We start from the raw sequence: 18,894 nt of genomic DNA on the forward strand, positions 1-18,894 counted from the left end.
TGTTATTATAATTAACCTATATTTTAAATAATCATATTAATGGTGTATATTAAATTATATAAACAATAGTATTAAATGATTATGATTATTAATATATTACTAAAGTTAAAAACTAAGAAAAAAAAAAGGAGACAAAAAGAGATACGGTGCTCCATTAGGTAGACAGTCTAAAAGGTTTGTCATGAAATGAATGGCAAACAAATCTTTTGAAGGTTGGCATAAGATTTAGTGGAGCACACCACCTGCTCTCTTTTTATGCTTTGATGTTCAAAAGTTCTTTTTAGTATCCTGGAACCATTCGATACAATTGTCAATGGAAACTTCAAAATGTTCAGTGCCCAAGCTATCCCGATCATATTTTCTTACCACTTTTCAGAAGTCCAGATTCTTGAACGTGCATGAGCCTGAGGGGCTGACGAGTGTTCTCTTATGAACTTGCATGATAAAGTTCTGCAATGACTCATTCATGTCTGAGCTCAACACTTAAGATACTGACAGGCTTAGCATAATGGTTTAGAGTTATGCCTCACAGACTTACAGAGGCTAAAAATCCTGTTTTGCTTTTTTTTTTTTTTTTTTTATACCTGGGATTAGAGTGAAGAAGAGGGTACATTTCTTTCTGATAGTGCTGGCCTTGATCCACTGGCTAAGCACAGAGAGAATAAGCACTGTACATTTACAATCTGGTTCGGGGGCCATATCTACCCACTATTAGCTCCAGTCTAGTAGGGAAAAATATAATATGTTCTGGATAACTGCATTCCTTACTGTAAAATAATGATTTAAGCATTTATAGTTTGTAGCAGTGGTTCTTAACCGGTGGGCCATGAATCAAAACGGAGTTGCAGGTCTGTTCTGATAGAGTCTAATATTAAATCTGTTCCATCAACTGAAAAAAAAAAAAAAAAATTATATATATATATATATATATATATATATATATATAGAAAGCCATTCCTCTGATATCTTTCCTCAGTGACGTTATTGTTGTGGATAATGACATTTTTGCTAATTTTTTTTTTTTTTTTTTATTCAGAATGATTTTTAAAACTATATCTTTGAATATATCTATATCATTACATTTGATGTTTTCCTTTACTTCTGCATGATAAATGATTTGTTACTTGGTCGTTTCGCCACTGGATGTCTCATGTAAAATCTGGTTCCTGAGGCACAACTTGAAGCACTTAATGATTGTGCACGTTTTTTTCTCACCTGATGGGGGCAGTACTGCTATGTTTTCACAGTCGGTACAGTCCACTTATTTGCAGTTTCTCAGTACCAGGCCACCAGGCATGATTAACAGTTGCAGCATATCTTTCTAATCAACAGACAACAACAGCATCAACAACTGATGGATAGGGTCTGATATTGAAATGCCATGGGTGTTTATTTCACTCTAATTAGTAGGTTTTTATATAAACTGTTTGATTGCCCTTCTTTATAGGAAAACAGTTTTAATATTCTCTCTATTATTTGCCTGCTAGCTACAGTTCGTCCATACAAAGCACCCTGTGCAACTGAGGAGCCTAATAATGAAGAAGGAATTCAGGCCTTCCTGCGCTGTGCTCAAGTGCGGCAATGTGCTTGACTTCTGTAATTATAACTGCCGTAAATGTCTGTGCAGTGTATGTGTGTGTGTGGTTTGAAAGCCCACCAAAGGAATACACTGAGTCCAGTTTGAGGCGTCATCGCTGTGCATTGCAATAAAAAAAAAAAAACTTGACAGAAGATAAAATTGTGTTTATTTATGGTGTGGTCTTTTTATATTCGGACTCACAACACCTGGAAAGAACATGCGTTTCATATGGATCAAGTAAGAAATATTTGACTATCCATGTTGAATAATATATACTTACCAAGGCATTACCATACCATTTATCAAAAATACTGTGACATCTACACTCACCTGTAAAGCCAAAAAATCTCATTACTTCATCAGTGCTACTTTGTAATAAGACTGATCGTTCTAGGGTATAGCTGATTAGCAAGCAATCAATCAAAGCTTGCAAGCTAATTGGCAACCCCATTAAGGCCAAGACATCAGCAGGAATGGCTGCCTGCTGCTCAGAAATCCACTTATATGAAGTCCTACCTGGATCTATGAGCAACCTTCCAGATAAGCTCAGCAAACTTCACCAGCATCAAAGATTTGTGCCATGTTTAAATGAGGAAAGTAGTGTTTTGGGGCATCCATGATGATCCTCAGTAGTACCCTCATCAAACTCAATTTAAAGTATTTAGTTAATGACCGTTTCAGACCTGTGGTGAGAGTCTGCGGTAGTTGTGCTAAATGCTTAGACCCGTTTTAGTCAAGACATGTTCCCACCTCTAAGAGAACGCTAATGAGTTCGCTTTGATATCCCAGTTGTTCGTAAACAATGAGATGAAATGGAGACTTTGCTGAAGGCTAACGCTTCTCAAGTTTATCAAACAATTCTGTCTTTTTGCTGTTCTAATATTTTTAAGAATGTTTCAGCAGTTTTTTTCCATACAGTTGAAGTCAATAACAATACTGTTCCCCATTTCACAATACCCTAATCCCTTTCACGTAGTGTTTCAATTGAGTAGGATTTACTTTAAAACCATTTCTATTTAGAAATTGCTATCAAATTTCACAGTTAATTACAAAACAATGGCAACAAGCACATTTAAACATGAAATGTAGAAGTTAAAAGACAGAAATGGTAGTTTCATGTCAAACATACTCTAATAATCTTTGCTTTATTTACAATGTTTTTATTGTCTTTGGAATGTAAACATCACTAATCTGTGTCTATAAAGGACAGATGTACACGACAAAGTAATTTTATTGTAATGAAACTCCTAAGAGCAACCTCTGATCAAAATACATTTTTTTGCTTAGTTCAAAACCCCAGAAAATGTTTTATAAATCACAAAGACAAAAGAACACTATGTCCAAGCCATTTGGAAAATTTTGTCATTTGCGATTTCCAAATGCATCAGAGATGCAAGGGCACAAACAACTCCCCTCAATCTGAATGGATTCAGATTAAAATATCCAGCCTGGGGAAGATAAGAACCACACCAGTTCTGAAATTACAATAAGAACAGAGGCCCTAATAAACAAGCCACTCTGCTGGAGTGCACCAATTCAGCTGAAGTATGTGCTTGATTTGATCCCCTCTAACCCTGCATGCTTGCTACGGTTAAAAAACATTTCATCCACATGAACACAAGGCCATGTGATTGGTGTGGGTTCACTCCACAGAACCCAAGTGCTTGTTTATACTATTCTGAATGTCTTTTTTCTATATTACATCAATTATGCTTGCATATTTCTCTCCTGATTCAGATTTGATGACCTTTTGAGGGTTTAGTATATATTTTGAGGGTTGTTTCTCTATCTTACATAAATTATGCTTGCAACTTTGTGCTGATTACTCAAAGGGATTATTCTGTCATCTTTACTCACTTTGATGTTGTTCCAAACCTGCATGAGATTCTTTCTTCTGCTGAACACATACGAATTTTGTCTTGATTTTTGCTTGAATGCATATTATTTTAATTACAATCTCAATTATTTTATTTTATTTTACCCCTTTGACTTTCATTGTATAGACAAAGACAATAAGACAATCTTAAAAAAAAAACCCCAGACGAAATCCATACAAGTTTAAAAGGATTTGAGGGTAATTAATTGATTATATTATTTTCTTCTTTTTTATCCCTTCAAAAGGTAAACCTTTTGGAGGCCAGAATTCTTCTGTGAAATTTCTCACCCAGATGCTCTGTTGATAGATATCCTGGTATCTCCATCAGGCAACGCTCTTCCAGCTTTGGACCGATCCAGTCCGCTCCCTTGTCTGGTATTGGCTGAGAGGCAGTGGGCTGGTGCTATTCACATGGGCTCATGCCTCTTTGGTCCTTCAGAGACATGCTGGACTGTGGAGGCGTGAGTCTTAATTGGCTCACAAAAGAACTTGGGTAGGACTGTGTATTTTTGAAATGAAGGAGGTGTTGGGGGAGCAGTAATGGAATGGACTGCACATCTCTGAAGGAACTTGGTATGTATTTCATCCTGTGAAGCAAAACGAAGTAATAAGTGTTAGAATAGTTTGAATGAAAACTACATTTTTTTGTGACAAAATGGTAGTGTGTAGTGGGTTGTTGCTAGGATTGTTACTAGGAGATAGTTTAGTAGTCTTTATTATATTCTAGTTGCCTTCAATGTAAATCTATGGGATTTAAAAAAAAATTACATTTAGTGAAGAGTAGCTCACCCTCATGCTATCCAAGATGTAATACTATAAAATATGTTCTGATGAAGATACAGACTCATCTATATCACTTGCTCACCAAATGGATCCACTGCAGAGAATAGGTGCCGTCAAAACGTTTGTCCAAACAGCTGAGGAAAACAATAATCCACACAACAGCAGTCCGTCAATTAATGTCTTGTGAAGTGAAAAGCTGCATGTTTGTACAAAACAGTCTGTAATCCATAATAACGTTTCTTTCAGTGAAAGCGTCCATCCTGTTGTCTTCTCACACCAAATCCAATGACATTGGTTTAAAATAGTTTTCACTTGTAAACAGTGCTTGATCTGTGCACATTTCTCTAGAATATTACATCTAGAATATAATATTTGTATTTTAGATGGAAGTTCTGTAGATTATTGTATTGTGTTATTTTTATCAGCAGTTTATCCTCTCTGATGGCACCCATTCACTGCCAAATAATGTGTTTTCCAAATGATTTCTCCAAATCTGTACTGATGAAGAAACAAACCCATCTACATCTTTGATGGTCTGAAGGTGAGTAAAATCTCAGCATACATTTATTTTCGGGTGAACTACTGCTTTAAGGAACAGTTGTTTTCGTCTCTCTTTCTTTTTCAAATAAACCTCCCTAGCAAGCATCACTAATTATGACATATCAAAATGAATAGCATCACTACGCTTAATCATTTTCTTTCAGCCTGGGCCATTAACACAAGGAAGGAAATCCGTTGATATATCAAAATTCCCCCTAAAACTACAAATATTAAATTTATCAACAAACTTGCGATGGAGTCATAAAGAGAATGATGAAATCTCTTGCAAGGGTCTCGGAGCCACGAACGCCAACGCTGTCACAGATGAAACGCATTAATAGCCACGACGCGAGACAGTCTGGCGCGGGCGGAGTAACATCAGAGTTACCTGTAATTAATCAGGGTGACACTGTGCCCAGAAAGTTGTCTGTCTTTGCTCTGTTTTGGAAAAGATAAGGTCTTTAAACTAGTGAGGCTTTGATCTACACTAATGGTCTTAAACAGCAAGCTTCACACTAATGATGACAACCTCACTTAAAGGGCACGGCCAATCGAGCCATCAGATCAGCCGGAGTTTTTGTCTACTTTCTTTCCACCTTCATATCCCCTGAAGGCACCAGTTTTAATATATCAGCTTTTTTATTTTTTTGATAAAAAAAAAAAAGTGTAATCTCTTCTCACAATGTGAAACGCTGACATTCGGTAAACACACATCAGCCTGGCGCTACTCTATATCTATTTGCAATGAATTTATTTAGACTGGTCAGGCTCTCTACGAAACTCAATGTGTTTAGTGGTTATTAAGCTGGGTTGCAGATGAGTTTCAATATGTTACTGCTTCATCCGTCTTCCGATGACAACTCTGTGGCATTAATGAAAGTCATTAGGCGAATATAATCATCTCTGCTTCTAGTGGAAATGATTTACACAGGAGCAAGTTATAGAGGTACAACATAAACATTATGTTCAGAATACTCAAAGCAGTCATTATTTCTTCTTTTTCCCATCTCCCATTAGTAATAAGAAGACAAATGCAGACATCTAGGTTTTTGGAGAATGCAGATCAAAAACAAAGAAAAAATGACATGAAAAGGGAATTTATCAAGGACGGAAGGGGAAATAAACAACAGATAAAACTGTCAGAGATATCAATCAAAAATGTCTAATTAAGTGCAGCAGAACATATGTATGCCAAAGATGAGACTGATTTCCCAGGAGGAGATGAAACAGACTGCGAGTAATGAAGGATGTTCCTCTCAGTGGACACAGAACCCAAAAGCATCGTGGAGCTCAATGCAGTCTCATCAAAAATGAACTGAACTGACGAAAACTGAATTCATGGATCTAACTGAATGGCAGGGCCCCTGGGGGCCTCAATCAGGTGGTGTGTGTGTATGTATCATTAACAGATGACTCCACTAGAATTTTCCACTAGATTTTTCACTAGACTCCACCACGTATTTCCTTGAGAAGGGATCTAGAAAAGAAAACAATGCAGGCAATGTGTTAAGGAGATGGGGAATTGTTGATGATGTTGTGTTTGCATATTTTACAGTACAAGCATCTGTAGCGATAAAGGAGAATTGATTATTTTGACAGGTGTCTCAACAAATGCGTATAATTTGAACAAAACTAAAGGATTAACAAAATGTAAAGTACCTTTGAATATACACTGATTATTTAATTGAACTTTATTGCTTAACATTTTTGTCGTAAGGACATCTTTTATTTTATTATTTATTTAATTTAATTGTGAGGATATTTTCAAAATATCTTCTATGTTACAAAGAAGAGATGCATGCTAGTTTGAAACATCAGGGTTAGTAAACAATTAGAAAAATATATTTTATATTGAACTCTTTTAAAAATGCTTTCATTGTTTTATTGTAATGTTTTAAAATATCTTCTTTTTTGCTTTACAAAAAAAAAAAAAAATTATGTTGATGACATTGGAAATACTTTTTTTTAATTTTGTGTTTTGTTTAGTTTAGTTTTGTTTTGATGTCATTGAAAATAAAAAACCTTCAATATTACTGTGAACCAACATAGCACACAGAGTTTAGAAGATGGATGAAATACATTTTCATTAAAATGATTTAAATCAAATGTATTATTGTTATTATTAGTAGTATAAATTAAATGACTGCTAAAAATCCCAACTTAAAAAAAGAAAATAAGGCATCAGCCCTGCCAAAGTGCACTCATTCTTTAAAAAAAGCACAACTGAAAATGAGGTCTGATGGAAATAATGTTGAGAAAACGATTTCTACTTTCCTCAGCTGACTTACTGTTTCAATAAAGATCAATAATAGAAATCTGAATACTAAATATAATGTTGCCTCTTTCATTTTTTATAGTGACAGTCATGTTTCTCGCCTGCATTTATTTTAATGAGCATATGCAAATAAATGCAGAAGCACAATCCTTGAAGATTAAGATGAATTCTACTACGCTTGCCAACTGAGGGCGAGAAGGAATTTATAGAATTCATCTAACCTCTTTCATTTGATAACTGCAGCATTATGCTTTAATTACACCAACTTATATTCCTCATGAAATAGTAATACCATCCGACTTATCCAATCTGACAGAAACAATGCATTTTCTCTTAGTGATTTCATACGAAGATCTGACTACAGTAGGACACGACTAAGAGCTTACTTAATTTTGTATGTCTGTTTTGTCCACAATTTAGCTCTAGCTATCTATTGTGCAGCTCTACTAGCCACTTGATAACCAAATATTGTAAACGCTTATACTCCTCTAGTAACATTCTGAATGTCCTCAAATCTGTTAATTAGATGTGAGAAGCAAGCCTCAAGTCAATTTAATCAATCTTTGTCAAATCCATACATTTATTACTGTCTCTGCATGTTAAAGTATGTGTATGTTGTCTGCGTGCCATACCTCTTCACTCTCACTACCGACAAAATCATCCTCCAGACGAGCATCTTTGCGCTTTCCTTCTGTTACCAGCTTGTGACCTTAAGGCCAAAGGTCAAATCCTCAACAGGGTTGCAACTAGCCTGATTCCGTCTGGCAGAGTGAGGGCATGAGGAGAAAGTGAAGACTTCCTTTTCGTATTCCTCTTTGCAGAGAGAATTCAGTTTCTGTGTCACAAAGGTCAGCATCATCTGTAGTCAGCAGACGCTCTGGAGGTGAAGCAGCACATGGAGGCTTGAAGGCTGACCCAGATGTACCTGCACTAGAAGCACAATCTGCAGAAATATGACAGGAAGATTTGCAGGTAATATCACCATTTGCTGCCATCTAAAATGTGCTGTACTTTGTATATGTTAGTATTTTGTCTTGTTTATAAATGCTGTCTGGCTTTATTTTGAGTGATTGACAAGTCATAGGTCACACATAAAAATGTATAAATATCTGTGTACTGTATAACAAACACAAAGTGGCATTTACAGTATTTTAATGAAATTTGAAAAATGTTTAATCAACAATTTTACAAAGAAGTTTGAAAAAGTTTTTAAAAAATTAAACACTAATTGTGAAGACAAGTATAATGCACTGAAATTCATATATTTGTGTGTGCCTAAGTATCAAAAATAGTCCCAATACGTTTTTAGCAACTATGTTCACCACCATTCAAAAGGCTAGGGGTTAGTCATTTATTTATAAGAAATTACTAGTGTTATTCATTAAATTACAGTAAAGATGTTTCCATTGTTATTAAAAATTAAGAAATGTTGTTCTTTTGAACTCTCACAGTTTCCACCAAAATATTAAATGGCACGACTGTTTTCAACATCGATAATGTTAAGCAACAAATCAGCATTTAGAATGATTAAAATATGAAATGATTATTTAAATTGTAATATTATTTCACAAAAATACTGTTTTACTGCATTTCGAACTAATACAATTTATGCAGCTTAGGTGAGCAAAAAAGACTGAAAAAAATCAGACACCAAATCTTTAAATGGGAGTGTATATTTTTTTAAATGTAATTTTTTTTTTAACACTAACATTGGCAATAACATAAAAACATTTAAGGTGAGAGATTTTGCTTTTGTTTATTTGCCAAAGTACACCATTTCTGTGAAAAAAGCTCCGTTGAAAAAAAGGCCTGATGGTAATAAGGTTGAGAAAACAACTTCTACTTGTTTCTCTTTCTTCCACTGACTTACTGTTTCTATAAAGATCAATAATGGAGATGTAATTACTAAACATAATGTTTCGTCTTCCATTTTTTACAGCGGCACTCTTGTTCTTTGTCCATGTACATTTTAATGAGCATATGCAAATAAATGCAGAAGCACAATCCTTGAAGACTTAAGATGAATTCTACTACGCTTGCCAACTGAGGGCGAGCAGGAATTTATAGGATTCCAACCTCTCATTTAATAACTGTAGCATTATGCTTTAATTCTTTAAAATATACATACATGGGGGAGACGCGTTGAAACGATAATTTAAAGATGTAGATGGCAGGAATTTACATCTGCGGTCCAAGGGGAATAACGGAAAAATAACATTAACTTGCTTTGTGTGTGTGTGTGTGTGGGTTCAGGAATCGGGGAGAGGGTGGGGGGACTTTCTGGCTTTCCCACTGACACAAAAACAGCATCATTAGTAGATAGGGAGCAATGGTACAGTAAGATCATAATTCAGACGGGGCGATGTGTGCCTGTGGGGTCTGCATGCCCTCCTACTAAAGAGAAGACACCCAGAGAGCAGGGAGCAAAAGACACCGCAGAGACCAAGTGATGAATTTTCTGTGTGAGTGTACAGCGCTTTGATCTACTTCAGCAAAATGCACAGCAGCAAAAAAGTCTAAACCGCTGTGAACTGTGAACCTAAGCTGTACTTTCTCGTACTTAGAGACAAGGACGAAGAGAGGGCATTGTAGACCCAAACAAATTGTTTTGCGCTTTAGATAACTCTGGCTGATGACTGTCATCGTCCACCACTAATCCACAGGGCATTTTGACAACACTACATTTTGCCATAATGTCATGTGAACTATTAGATCAAAGCATTTAGATTAATGTTTTAATATTACAGCAAATATTTTTTATTTATTGCTCAGTGGTTGCTCTTTTATAGCTCATAAGACTCCTCAACTAGGTTTCATTTAAAAGAATAGTTCACCCATAAATGTCAGTTTGCTAAAAAAAAACATATGGTCAGCCTCAGGCCATTCAAGATATAGACAGAGTTTGTTTCTTTATTGGAGCAGATTTGAAAAAAAAAAAAGAGCATTTTATCATTTGCTCACCAATCGATCCTTTGCAGTGAATGGGTGCCGTCAGAATGATAGTACAACAACTACAGTATGTGTCTATAAGAAAAAATCCATAATTTGGTGTTTTAACTTTAAACTTCATAATTTATGGCCAAAATACCAGTCCATAATCCATAACAATGCTTCCTCCAGTGGAAAAGTCCATGCTGTTATTCTCCCAGACAGCAAGCAGTTTCGGCCCAGATCTGGCCAGATCATGTTCAAATCCACCCACATTGCTCATAACAGTGCTTAATCTGTGCATATTTCTTTCCTGATTCATGTGAGATTACTTTTTCACTGGACAAAGAAATGTTATGGACAGTGGACACGTATTTTAGCTGGAAGAAACAGTTGGAAGTTAACAAACATCTTAACATCTTAATGATGGAGTTGTTTACTACAAACACTCATCTTTTTGCTTTACAAGATGTTAACTTGTTGTGGATTATTGTCATGCTTGGACTCTCATTCTGACGGCACATATTCATTGCAGATGATCTCTTGGTGAGGAAGTAGTGTAATTATTTTTTTCTTTTTCTTTCATTTCTGTTCCAAAGAATAAACAAACTCATTTACATCTTAGGTGTCCCAAAGGTGAGTAATTTTATAGCAAATTTGTATTATTGGTTGAACTGTGCAAAGACTTTCTGAGATCACTGAAGTCTTTTTCACATCACAACCTATACTTCACCCATCTCCATGTTTTTCTCTATTTAGTTTCATTGCTGTCCAGCAAAGATCTCATTTGTGATTTCCTTTCCTATGGGCTGTTTTGAACGGCCTGTGTTTTGTTCTGTTTGTTTTGCTCACATGCATGGATCATAAAGATATTATCGGCTAAACAACTGATTACATATTAAAATGAAATAGGAAAACAGCAACATAATAGCCATGTCAGATAAAGTGATGTAAAGGCTCTATTAAGCTCTTCACAGAGGAGCGTTTCATCTAATTAAAGCATGCACACTCACAGAGCACCTCTCAAGAGCTGCCTTCTCTCTTGCCATTCTGAGGGGTTTAGCATATTTTGATTCCTGGCACGTTTTTGAACAGCCTTATAATGTAATCACCTTTTCTAATTGCGCACAGTGCAAGTTTGCCTGAACCCAGGAGACTTCTTTTTGACCTACACAGTGTACTTAATGTCCCATTACCACTAATGAACTCTCTTTCCTCTGCTAAAGGGAAGTTCGAGTTAGACCTACTCCGCAGGAAAGGATTGTTAATGTGGAACAACTGCTCATGTTCTCTGTGCCGGCATCGAGACAGATTCCAGTATCACTCATTTGGAATGTTTGGTTTGCTAGACCTTTGGTCAAATCACCTTTATTTATATAGGGCTTTATACAATAGAAGAAAAGAGATTGTTTCAAAGCAGCTTCACATACAGATTTAAACAGAAAAGCAAAAGAATCAATGATGCCAACTTCATAAAATATGGGACAATATATACTATAACATGTGAGCAACACCTAGTAATTACTCACCTCGCAGAACTGGATTGGTTAATTTGCCTTCTACTGGTAAGTCAGATCCCAGAATGTGAAGTGAAGATAATGCAATTTTTCCTTGAAGCTCAGGTCCCTCTGGGTCCAGGCTAATTTTGCTACTTTCTTCATCTTTGAGAGTACATATAAGACCAAAATAAAATACAATGACTTTGTAGTAGCAGACTTCAAAAGTCAACAAGGAATTAATTTCAAGAGAACTCATGGCATGAATCTCTAGGGGAAAGTCATCCGTCTGATTATTATTATTATTTTTAAACAAGAGCAAGATTTTGAGGGCTGAAGGCAAAATACATGAAAAGTCCTGTTTTAATCAATATTCAAAAAATAAATAATATAAAAATAAAAATTTGTTCAAATGACAGACATAAATCCTATCATTTACTGAATATACTAGCATTCAAAAGTTTGAGGTCAGTATGATTATAAAGAATTTGGATAGATAATTTGATTAAAGGTGACGGTAAAGACCTTTATAATGCTACACAAATTTTATATCTCAAATGAATGCTGTTTTTAAAGAATCTTGAAAATGTATCAGTTTCCATGAAAATTCTAAAAAGCACAATTGCACAGCATTTTAGAATGATTTCTGAAGGATCATCTGACAATAAAAAGACTAGACTAATTGCTGTTAAAAACAATAATTTGCAATAATAATATTAATTCACAATATTATGGTTTTATTGTATTTTTGATCTTTGAAACCACCTGTCGTTTCTAGTAAACAGGCTTGCACAAAACACAAAAACCTAGCTGATATAACCCTATAAAGCCCCATTTATATTTAATATGCAAATTTCTAAGACTTCTGAATTATATAAAAAAATAATACTATAAGTTTTAAATTGTAAGTAATATTTAAAGCTACAGAGCCTTGGTTATAAAACTAAGAATTTAAATATCATCTTAAGAAATATTATTGGGCAAAATAAAGTGATTACTAATATTTACATTCTTTTTATGCAAGTAGTTTGCTATACTCTTAAAAATTTCACTTATTAACAAGTTATCACAATTTTATTTTACTTTTTTGCCATTTAAATAACAGAAAATTTATCTAATTGCACATTTGTGCACACACTTATTTTGTATGAGTTCCATAATCTAACCATATCATCCTATATGGACCAATAAAAGCCTGATCTATGAAATATGATGCTCAAGAAAAAAAGCATACTTGGCGCAAACTTATTTATTTATTTTTAATTATTTTAAAGAGTTTTTTCTAGAGGTTCAAAAAATTGCTCCTTAGGTCCTTAAAATCTTTAGATAGTTAAAAAGAATTAGAGGTAAGGTAATACTAAATCAAGAAAGAAAGAAAGAAAGAAAGAAAGAAAAAGATGGATTGTTTTAGCCCAAGTTAATCCCTGAGTATTCTAACATCTGCCATTCAAGTGAAGTGATGATGTATTAAAACACATAATATTTGTATTTAGACTAACAATATCATGACATCCTTTAGGACAATAGACTGTTTTCATGTTCATAATCCTTGTAATTGTGAGGCCCTTGCCATCTGTTCATTTGCAATTGGCGTATTTTCAATTGTTATTTAGCGTAATGCTGCAAGAAAAAGCAGCGTTAAGGTCATGGCAATCTGGCAACAAAACACAAAATACTGCCATTTGTCATTTCAATGTAACAGCCAGCTTGGGATCCAAGGCTGTAAGCTTCATCTACACGGTTTCATACACAAGGCCCACGGTGTTTTTATACGCTGTTGCTAGGTGATGAAACAGGGAAAAATGATTAATGTAGAACGAGAGACTGTGGTCTTTTGTTGCAATATTTGTATATGTAGAAACATTTTATATGATCTCATTACAGTCCAACACCTCTCGTCAGTGATTGACCTCTTGTTATATTAATATCTTGCTATATCTACACTATTTGAGTCTTTTTCAAGAATCTAAGAATCTAAGGGTGAGAAGACAGCAGTCTGGCACTGTGATATGAGGCCAACAGATGTCTGGATAAATAAGAACCGTAAGAACAGCTACGAAGGTCTCACTGGGCTGGCAGAGTGGACAGGTATGTGACTAAACAGAGATGATTAGAGCTCTCTTGGCAAGAGGTGTTTCTCGTCTCAAACTAACAGACAGCAAATAGCAGGAGAGTTCTGCAGAGGTTCTGACCTTCTGTTTAGCAAAGAACAAAAGGCAAACACACAAAACTTCAAATCTACAAATACAAACTAAGCAAAGAAGGATTTGTGTTGAACGATAAAGTAACTGACTTGCATCTGAGTTCGCAGATTCACTCTTTAAATCAGACTGTCCAAATGTCTTCATGTTCACCAGCTGGACAACATGCTGAACTTCTTTTGGACTGTTACTTATTTCTAAACATTGAGTAAAATACGAAAAGTAGACGGTTTTCAGGCAGTGAGAAAACAATGTTGTGAAGTTGCTTCACCAAGTAAATACACAGATCTAAGCTAAAATGTCAAAAACAGAATATTAAGGCGAAGCATTTGGCACTTTCCATGAATTGTTTATCCTTTTCAACAAACGGTCAGTGAAAAGACATGCTCAACTTTCAGACATTCAGCCAAGGTCAAACAAAACATTTGAGAAGCTTTTGTGTTTTCTGTGAGATATGCAGTTTTCTGCACCTCTGTTGTGTGAGTTTGAAAATATTTTATGAATGTTTGAATTCAGTTTAACTACAGTATAATTCATTTAATTATTATTATTATTTGTTTAATATATTTTATAATTAACATTAATAAAATGTTTTTAAATACACATTTGTTTATAATTTATGTTATTATTATTATTATATTGCAAATGTAGCCTAAATGAAGCTAGGGAAAAAGTAGTTTGGGATCAGATGTTGTTTGTCTATATTTGCAAGCTATAATTTTCACATTGTATCATATAAATATATTTTATGAATTCTATTTTAATTTTTTTACATTAAGAGGAAAATCATGCACTAGCAGGACAAACATTTTTGGATGCACTAAGCATTAAATTTATGATCATTAGATAATAGTTTATATAACATATCCAATTATCTTAATAAAATCAGTTTGTGAATGCCCTAATTAAAATAATGGGACACTAAAGTGAGCCACAAAATAGTATCCTTAAAGTTAAGCACAGGATGCATTTTCCCCTAACCTCCATCCACGCAGTCTGCAGGTTCATCCTTCATCGTGAAGATGCGGCGGACCTTACAGCAGGCGGAGATGATGATGCCATCCAGAGACAGCAAGCGAGTCCCTCTGAATATCTCAGATCGATACACAGATTACACCACTGCACACAGACAGTCGTACCTTATCTTACTACCGCAAGAACATTTTTCAGGTAATTTCTGTGGTCATGTTACAAAGTGTCTCACAAAGCTAAGATCAATTGATCTGATGGCTCATTTGCAGATAGTCACAGAGATTGCAGCAGTAGGGACTTACAGTATTGCGTTTGAGGCACATTAGAGGTATTCTCGCTTGCAAAAGGGTTGCTGAGAGCTCTTTGTGCACAGTAGACAGGTAGAGTCTCTTCTTTTATATGCTCTTCGTCAGTGACTCTAGAAGACAGCATTGAAAAGTTAACCAAATTACTTGCTCTGTAAGGCAGATGGAAAGATTTTTAACCATTTTCTCATGTGTGTGTGTGTGTGTGTGTGTGTGTGTGTGTGTGTGTGTATGTGTGGGAGTGATATCTGCATGTGTGAAAGTGTGAATTAATTTACCCTCCATGGTAATAAACCTTCTACACTTTCTCTGAATTTCAACTATATCTTAGCAGCACAACAAGATTGTTTTCAGATTGAAAATAGATGTCGGAAGGAACCTGTTAACAATGACACTAAATTTGAAAAGAATTCAAAAGGGGAAAAAAAAGCTGGGACTTACAAAAACTCCCAATGGAACGTTTACCTGTAGAATCAGAAACTTCTGAATCAGACCAACTGTAGGAATGTGAAACAGGAGATTAGATGTGAAAGAGATGCACAGACACATAAAGCATAAATGGTGATTCAACCTGATACTCAGTCTTTAAACGCATCCCTAAGGCAATATGATATTTTTGTTATGAATATGGCTTTGAAGATGTTCAAATAATAACAACAACAAAAATCTATAGGCCTTAACAAAATGGAAAAATGTATTAATCATACATGAATATTAAATGTCAAATATAAGTGCACTACATTTGATTACATATATTATATATTAATGAGAGATTGATGAAATATATTATTGAAATTAAAAATATATTTAGTTGTAACCTTGATATAACAAAATATATTTCAAAATGTATTGAAGGAGAAATAAAATACATTTCCAATCTTACAGTAGCCTACATTTAGACTAAATGAAAAATAGGGATGGAATAGCCTACTTGAGATCAAACAAATAAAGCTTTTCTTCAAATTTGAATGTATTTTCTTGGATAGATATATATGGAGGAATGCTTTTAAAATATATTTAAAATTTTAACATACATTTTCAAAAATAAAAACACATAGGTAGAAGACATATTTACATATATTTGAAATGTTTTAGCAAATCTATTGTTGCTCATTTTTGCTAATTTTAAATATATTTGCAAATATATTTATACTTTTATTATATATTGAACTGGTGGTTTTATTTTTGATTAATGTGAGCCAAAAACATCACAATTAAAAGAACCAAAGACTTAAACTATCTTGCTATCCTTAGGTAACTGCATCTTGTGTGTTTGACTGCTGCCTTCAAGACACAAAGCCCTTCACTTCGTTATCAAACACCTGTTAAAAGAGAAAACAAAATCAATAAAAATGCAGATATGCTTTAAATAATGCTCCTCAGTAGTTATATATCTACCTACAATATCTCATGAATAAATAAATAAAAAAAACACATACTGCACATACTGTTGTGTTAAAGTTACAAGCTATTTGGGCTGCATTCTTTAGTGTTGTTTGTGATATTGTTCAAATTATTATTTTTATTATTTAAAAAATTGTTTTGCTTTTAGTCATATCATCTTTCAAGTAATGGGAATGTAAAAAGAGAACCATCATAGTTATATCTGAGATTATTTTTATAGGGTAGATTCAGCTATACAAACGGTCTCTAAGAATCTGTATTCCTTTTTACGCCAGTGAATACTGTTTCTAGTTTTTCAGCATTAATATAAAGGTTTTTCGTTTATTCTTACGTTTATTTCTGAAGGCCATCTTCTTTATGACATGCTTTATAGAGTTTTGTATAATAAAAAAAAAGTTTCACCATTATTGCCCAGTAAATAAAGATAATGTTCAGTGAACATGCTGAATTTGTGACAACATGCCCCATTAGTGCGGCATGTTGTGACCCTGAGGTAAGTTGTCAAATGGGAGGCCTGTTAAAGTTGTTAAATTGCCAAAGTCTTTTAAACTAAATTTAGAAAAAGAAAGAAAAAAAAACTAGTATGAAACACAGCGAAATATGACGGTATTGAAATTTATATTGGATTATACATTGAATATTTTTTCTAAGACCAATTAAAAACAACCTTTATTATTATGGTAAAATCTGTCAATACTGAAACATACTTTAAAGATTTCCTGCCATATAGTTTCCATTTCCTTGTGCGCTTAAGATGTTAACCTTGAATCTTAAATGTAAATTCTAATTAGATATCCTTTGGGGCATGATATTTCAGAATTAAATTCCGTTAAAGATTTGTTATTGCATATACCACACCCCATATGCAGTACAGTATGTAATAATATTGTTATTATAATTTTTTACTTCCTAAAAGTATGTCCCATTATACTGAATGTTTACCATGTTCATGTGCTATAGTATAGTATAGTAACTTGATATTACTGCGCCAATTGTTAATTAACTTGATTTTAACTGAACTACTCTATGTCATGGTTAAAAATGCCTCTCTTCACTCATGCAGAATGTCTTAATATTGTAGGCACAGAAAGCAGACTAGTGCATTTTGAATGACAGTGCAATTGCATGTGTTAGAAATAACATCTTCCTCAAAGTCTTGCAACACCTTAGACCCACTGCTTTAAGTGCATTGTGAATCATTCATCACTGTTGAATGGTGAATGTCAAATGCATGCGTTTTTGTAAGTCAGAGTTTAAACTTTCAGTATTTTTCCCCTGTGACTCTGGAGATCGGCATCAACAGAGAATTAGTATTCATTGTGCAATGTGCAAAAAAATGAAATATTATCTGCCGAGTTCCTATCCGTGACAATTTGGAGAGTAGCGTGTCTTGCATTTGTGTGTGACAAATGTTTAAATACTTTGAGCAGATGGTGGGTCTTTACATGCATTTCAATACTAATGATGCAGCAACTGCAAACTGCTCCCCAAATTGGATTTTGGAAGGTTTTTAATAAGTCTATTACTAAGCAATGTAAATTAAGTTCATTGTCACCGAAGGTCAAACATGTAATTTAATGGTAGCGTGGAACATATCTGAATAGACACAATCATACAATAAATAAGCTAGCGACACTATTCAAAACTACAAAGGGTACCAATTCATAATGAATGCAGGCAATCTGTTGCATATATAAAATTATGACCCAGTTTTCTGTAATTCCCTCAGTTATAGGTGACTGCTGAGCTGTCATTTCAGATCTAACAGAAATGCATTATGTAGCCCTATAGATGCAAACAGACATTTACATCATCTTCTGTCTAAACACATTTGCAGAGATCATATTATGATTTTTTTACTGAATGCATACATCACAGTTAACTGTGCACTTATAATTACTGCTGTTGCCAATGTTAATTTACCTTAGCATACTGTTTATGTATACAGTAAATAAAATTGTGCACAAAGTGAATTATAAACTTGTTTTGATGTAGATCTGTTTACATAATGCTGAGTTGTTTATTCTGTAATTCATTTTTGCATATTGATTTTTAAAATCTCAATAATTCATTTTTATGAACTATTCCTTTGAAAATAACTTGGCCTTTAAAAAAAAATGCATGTCTTTAGCATTGAAGGAAAGATTTCTTTTTTTATTATTTTTTTAATATATACAGTATAAGCACTTATAAAAGAAACTGTCTACTATCCAAAAATCTTATAGATCATTATTATTGCTACATATACACTACATTTTAATATCTATAGGAATGCAAAGGCCAATCTCCTGTTCGGTTTAAGTTTGATTTTATTACTTTGATAAAGCTGAAATATCTCAGAAGGCCAAAATGTTTCTATATTGGGGTTGTAATTTTCAGGACCACAGAAGGCAAATATAACAAACGGACTTTAAATATCTCATTCACTGTAATGGTGATGAATCCAGTCTATTTGCTATTATTTTGCACTTAAGCGTCTGTTGTTTTATCTTTGTATCTATTTAAACATGTCTCTTGAGGTTCAGTTGGCTGTCT

The 18,894-nt window shown here is 34.1% G+C and overlaps 1 protein-coding gene across 1 annotated transcript; it reads right to left on the reverse strand.

Moving 5' to 3' along the window:
* Window positions 1–3,685: 3,685 nt before the first annotated feature.
* cfap20dc (CFAP20 domain containing) lies at window positions 3,686–14,693 on the reverse strand. The gene is given in 6 exon segments (XM_052558036.1): window positions 3,686–4,042; window positions 7,686–7,765; window positions 7,768–7,868; window positions 7,870–7,930; window positions 11,511–11,642; window positions 14,660–14,693. Coding segments are annotated over 6 exon segments (765 nt in total).
* Between the last annotated feature and the right edge of the window lie 4,201 nt (window positions 14,694–18,894).

Source organism: Carassius gibelio, chromosome B6 (genome assembly GCF_023724105.1).
Source record: "Carassius gibelio isolate Cgi1373 ecotype wild population from Czech Republic chromosome B6, carGib1.2-hapl.c, whole genome shotgun sequence".
Lineage (NCBI taxonomy): Eukaryota > Metazoa > Chordata > Actinopteri > Cypriniformes > Cyprinidae > Carassius > Carassius gibelio.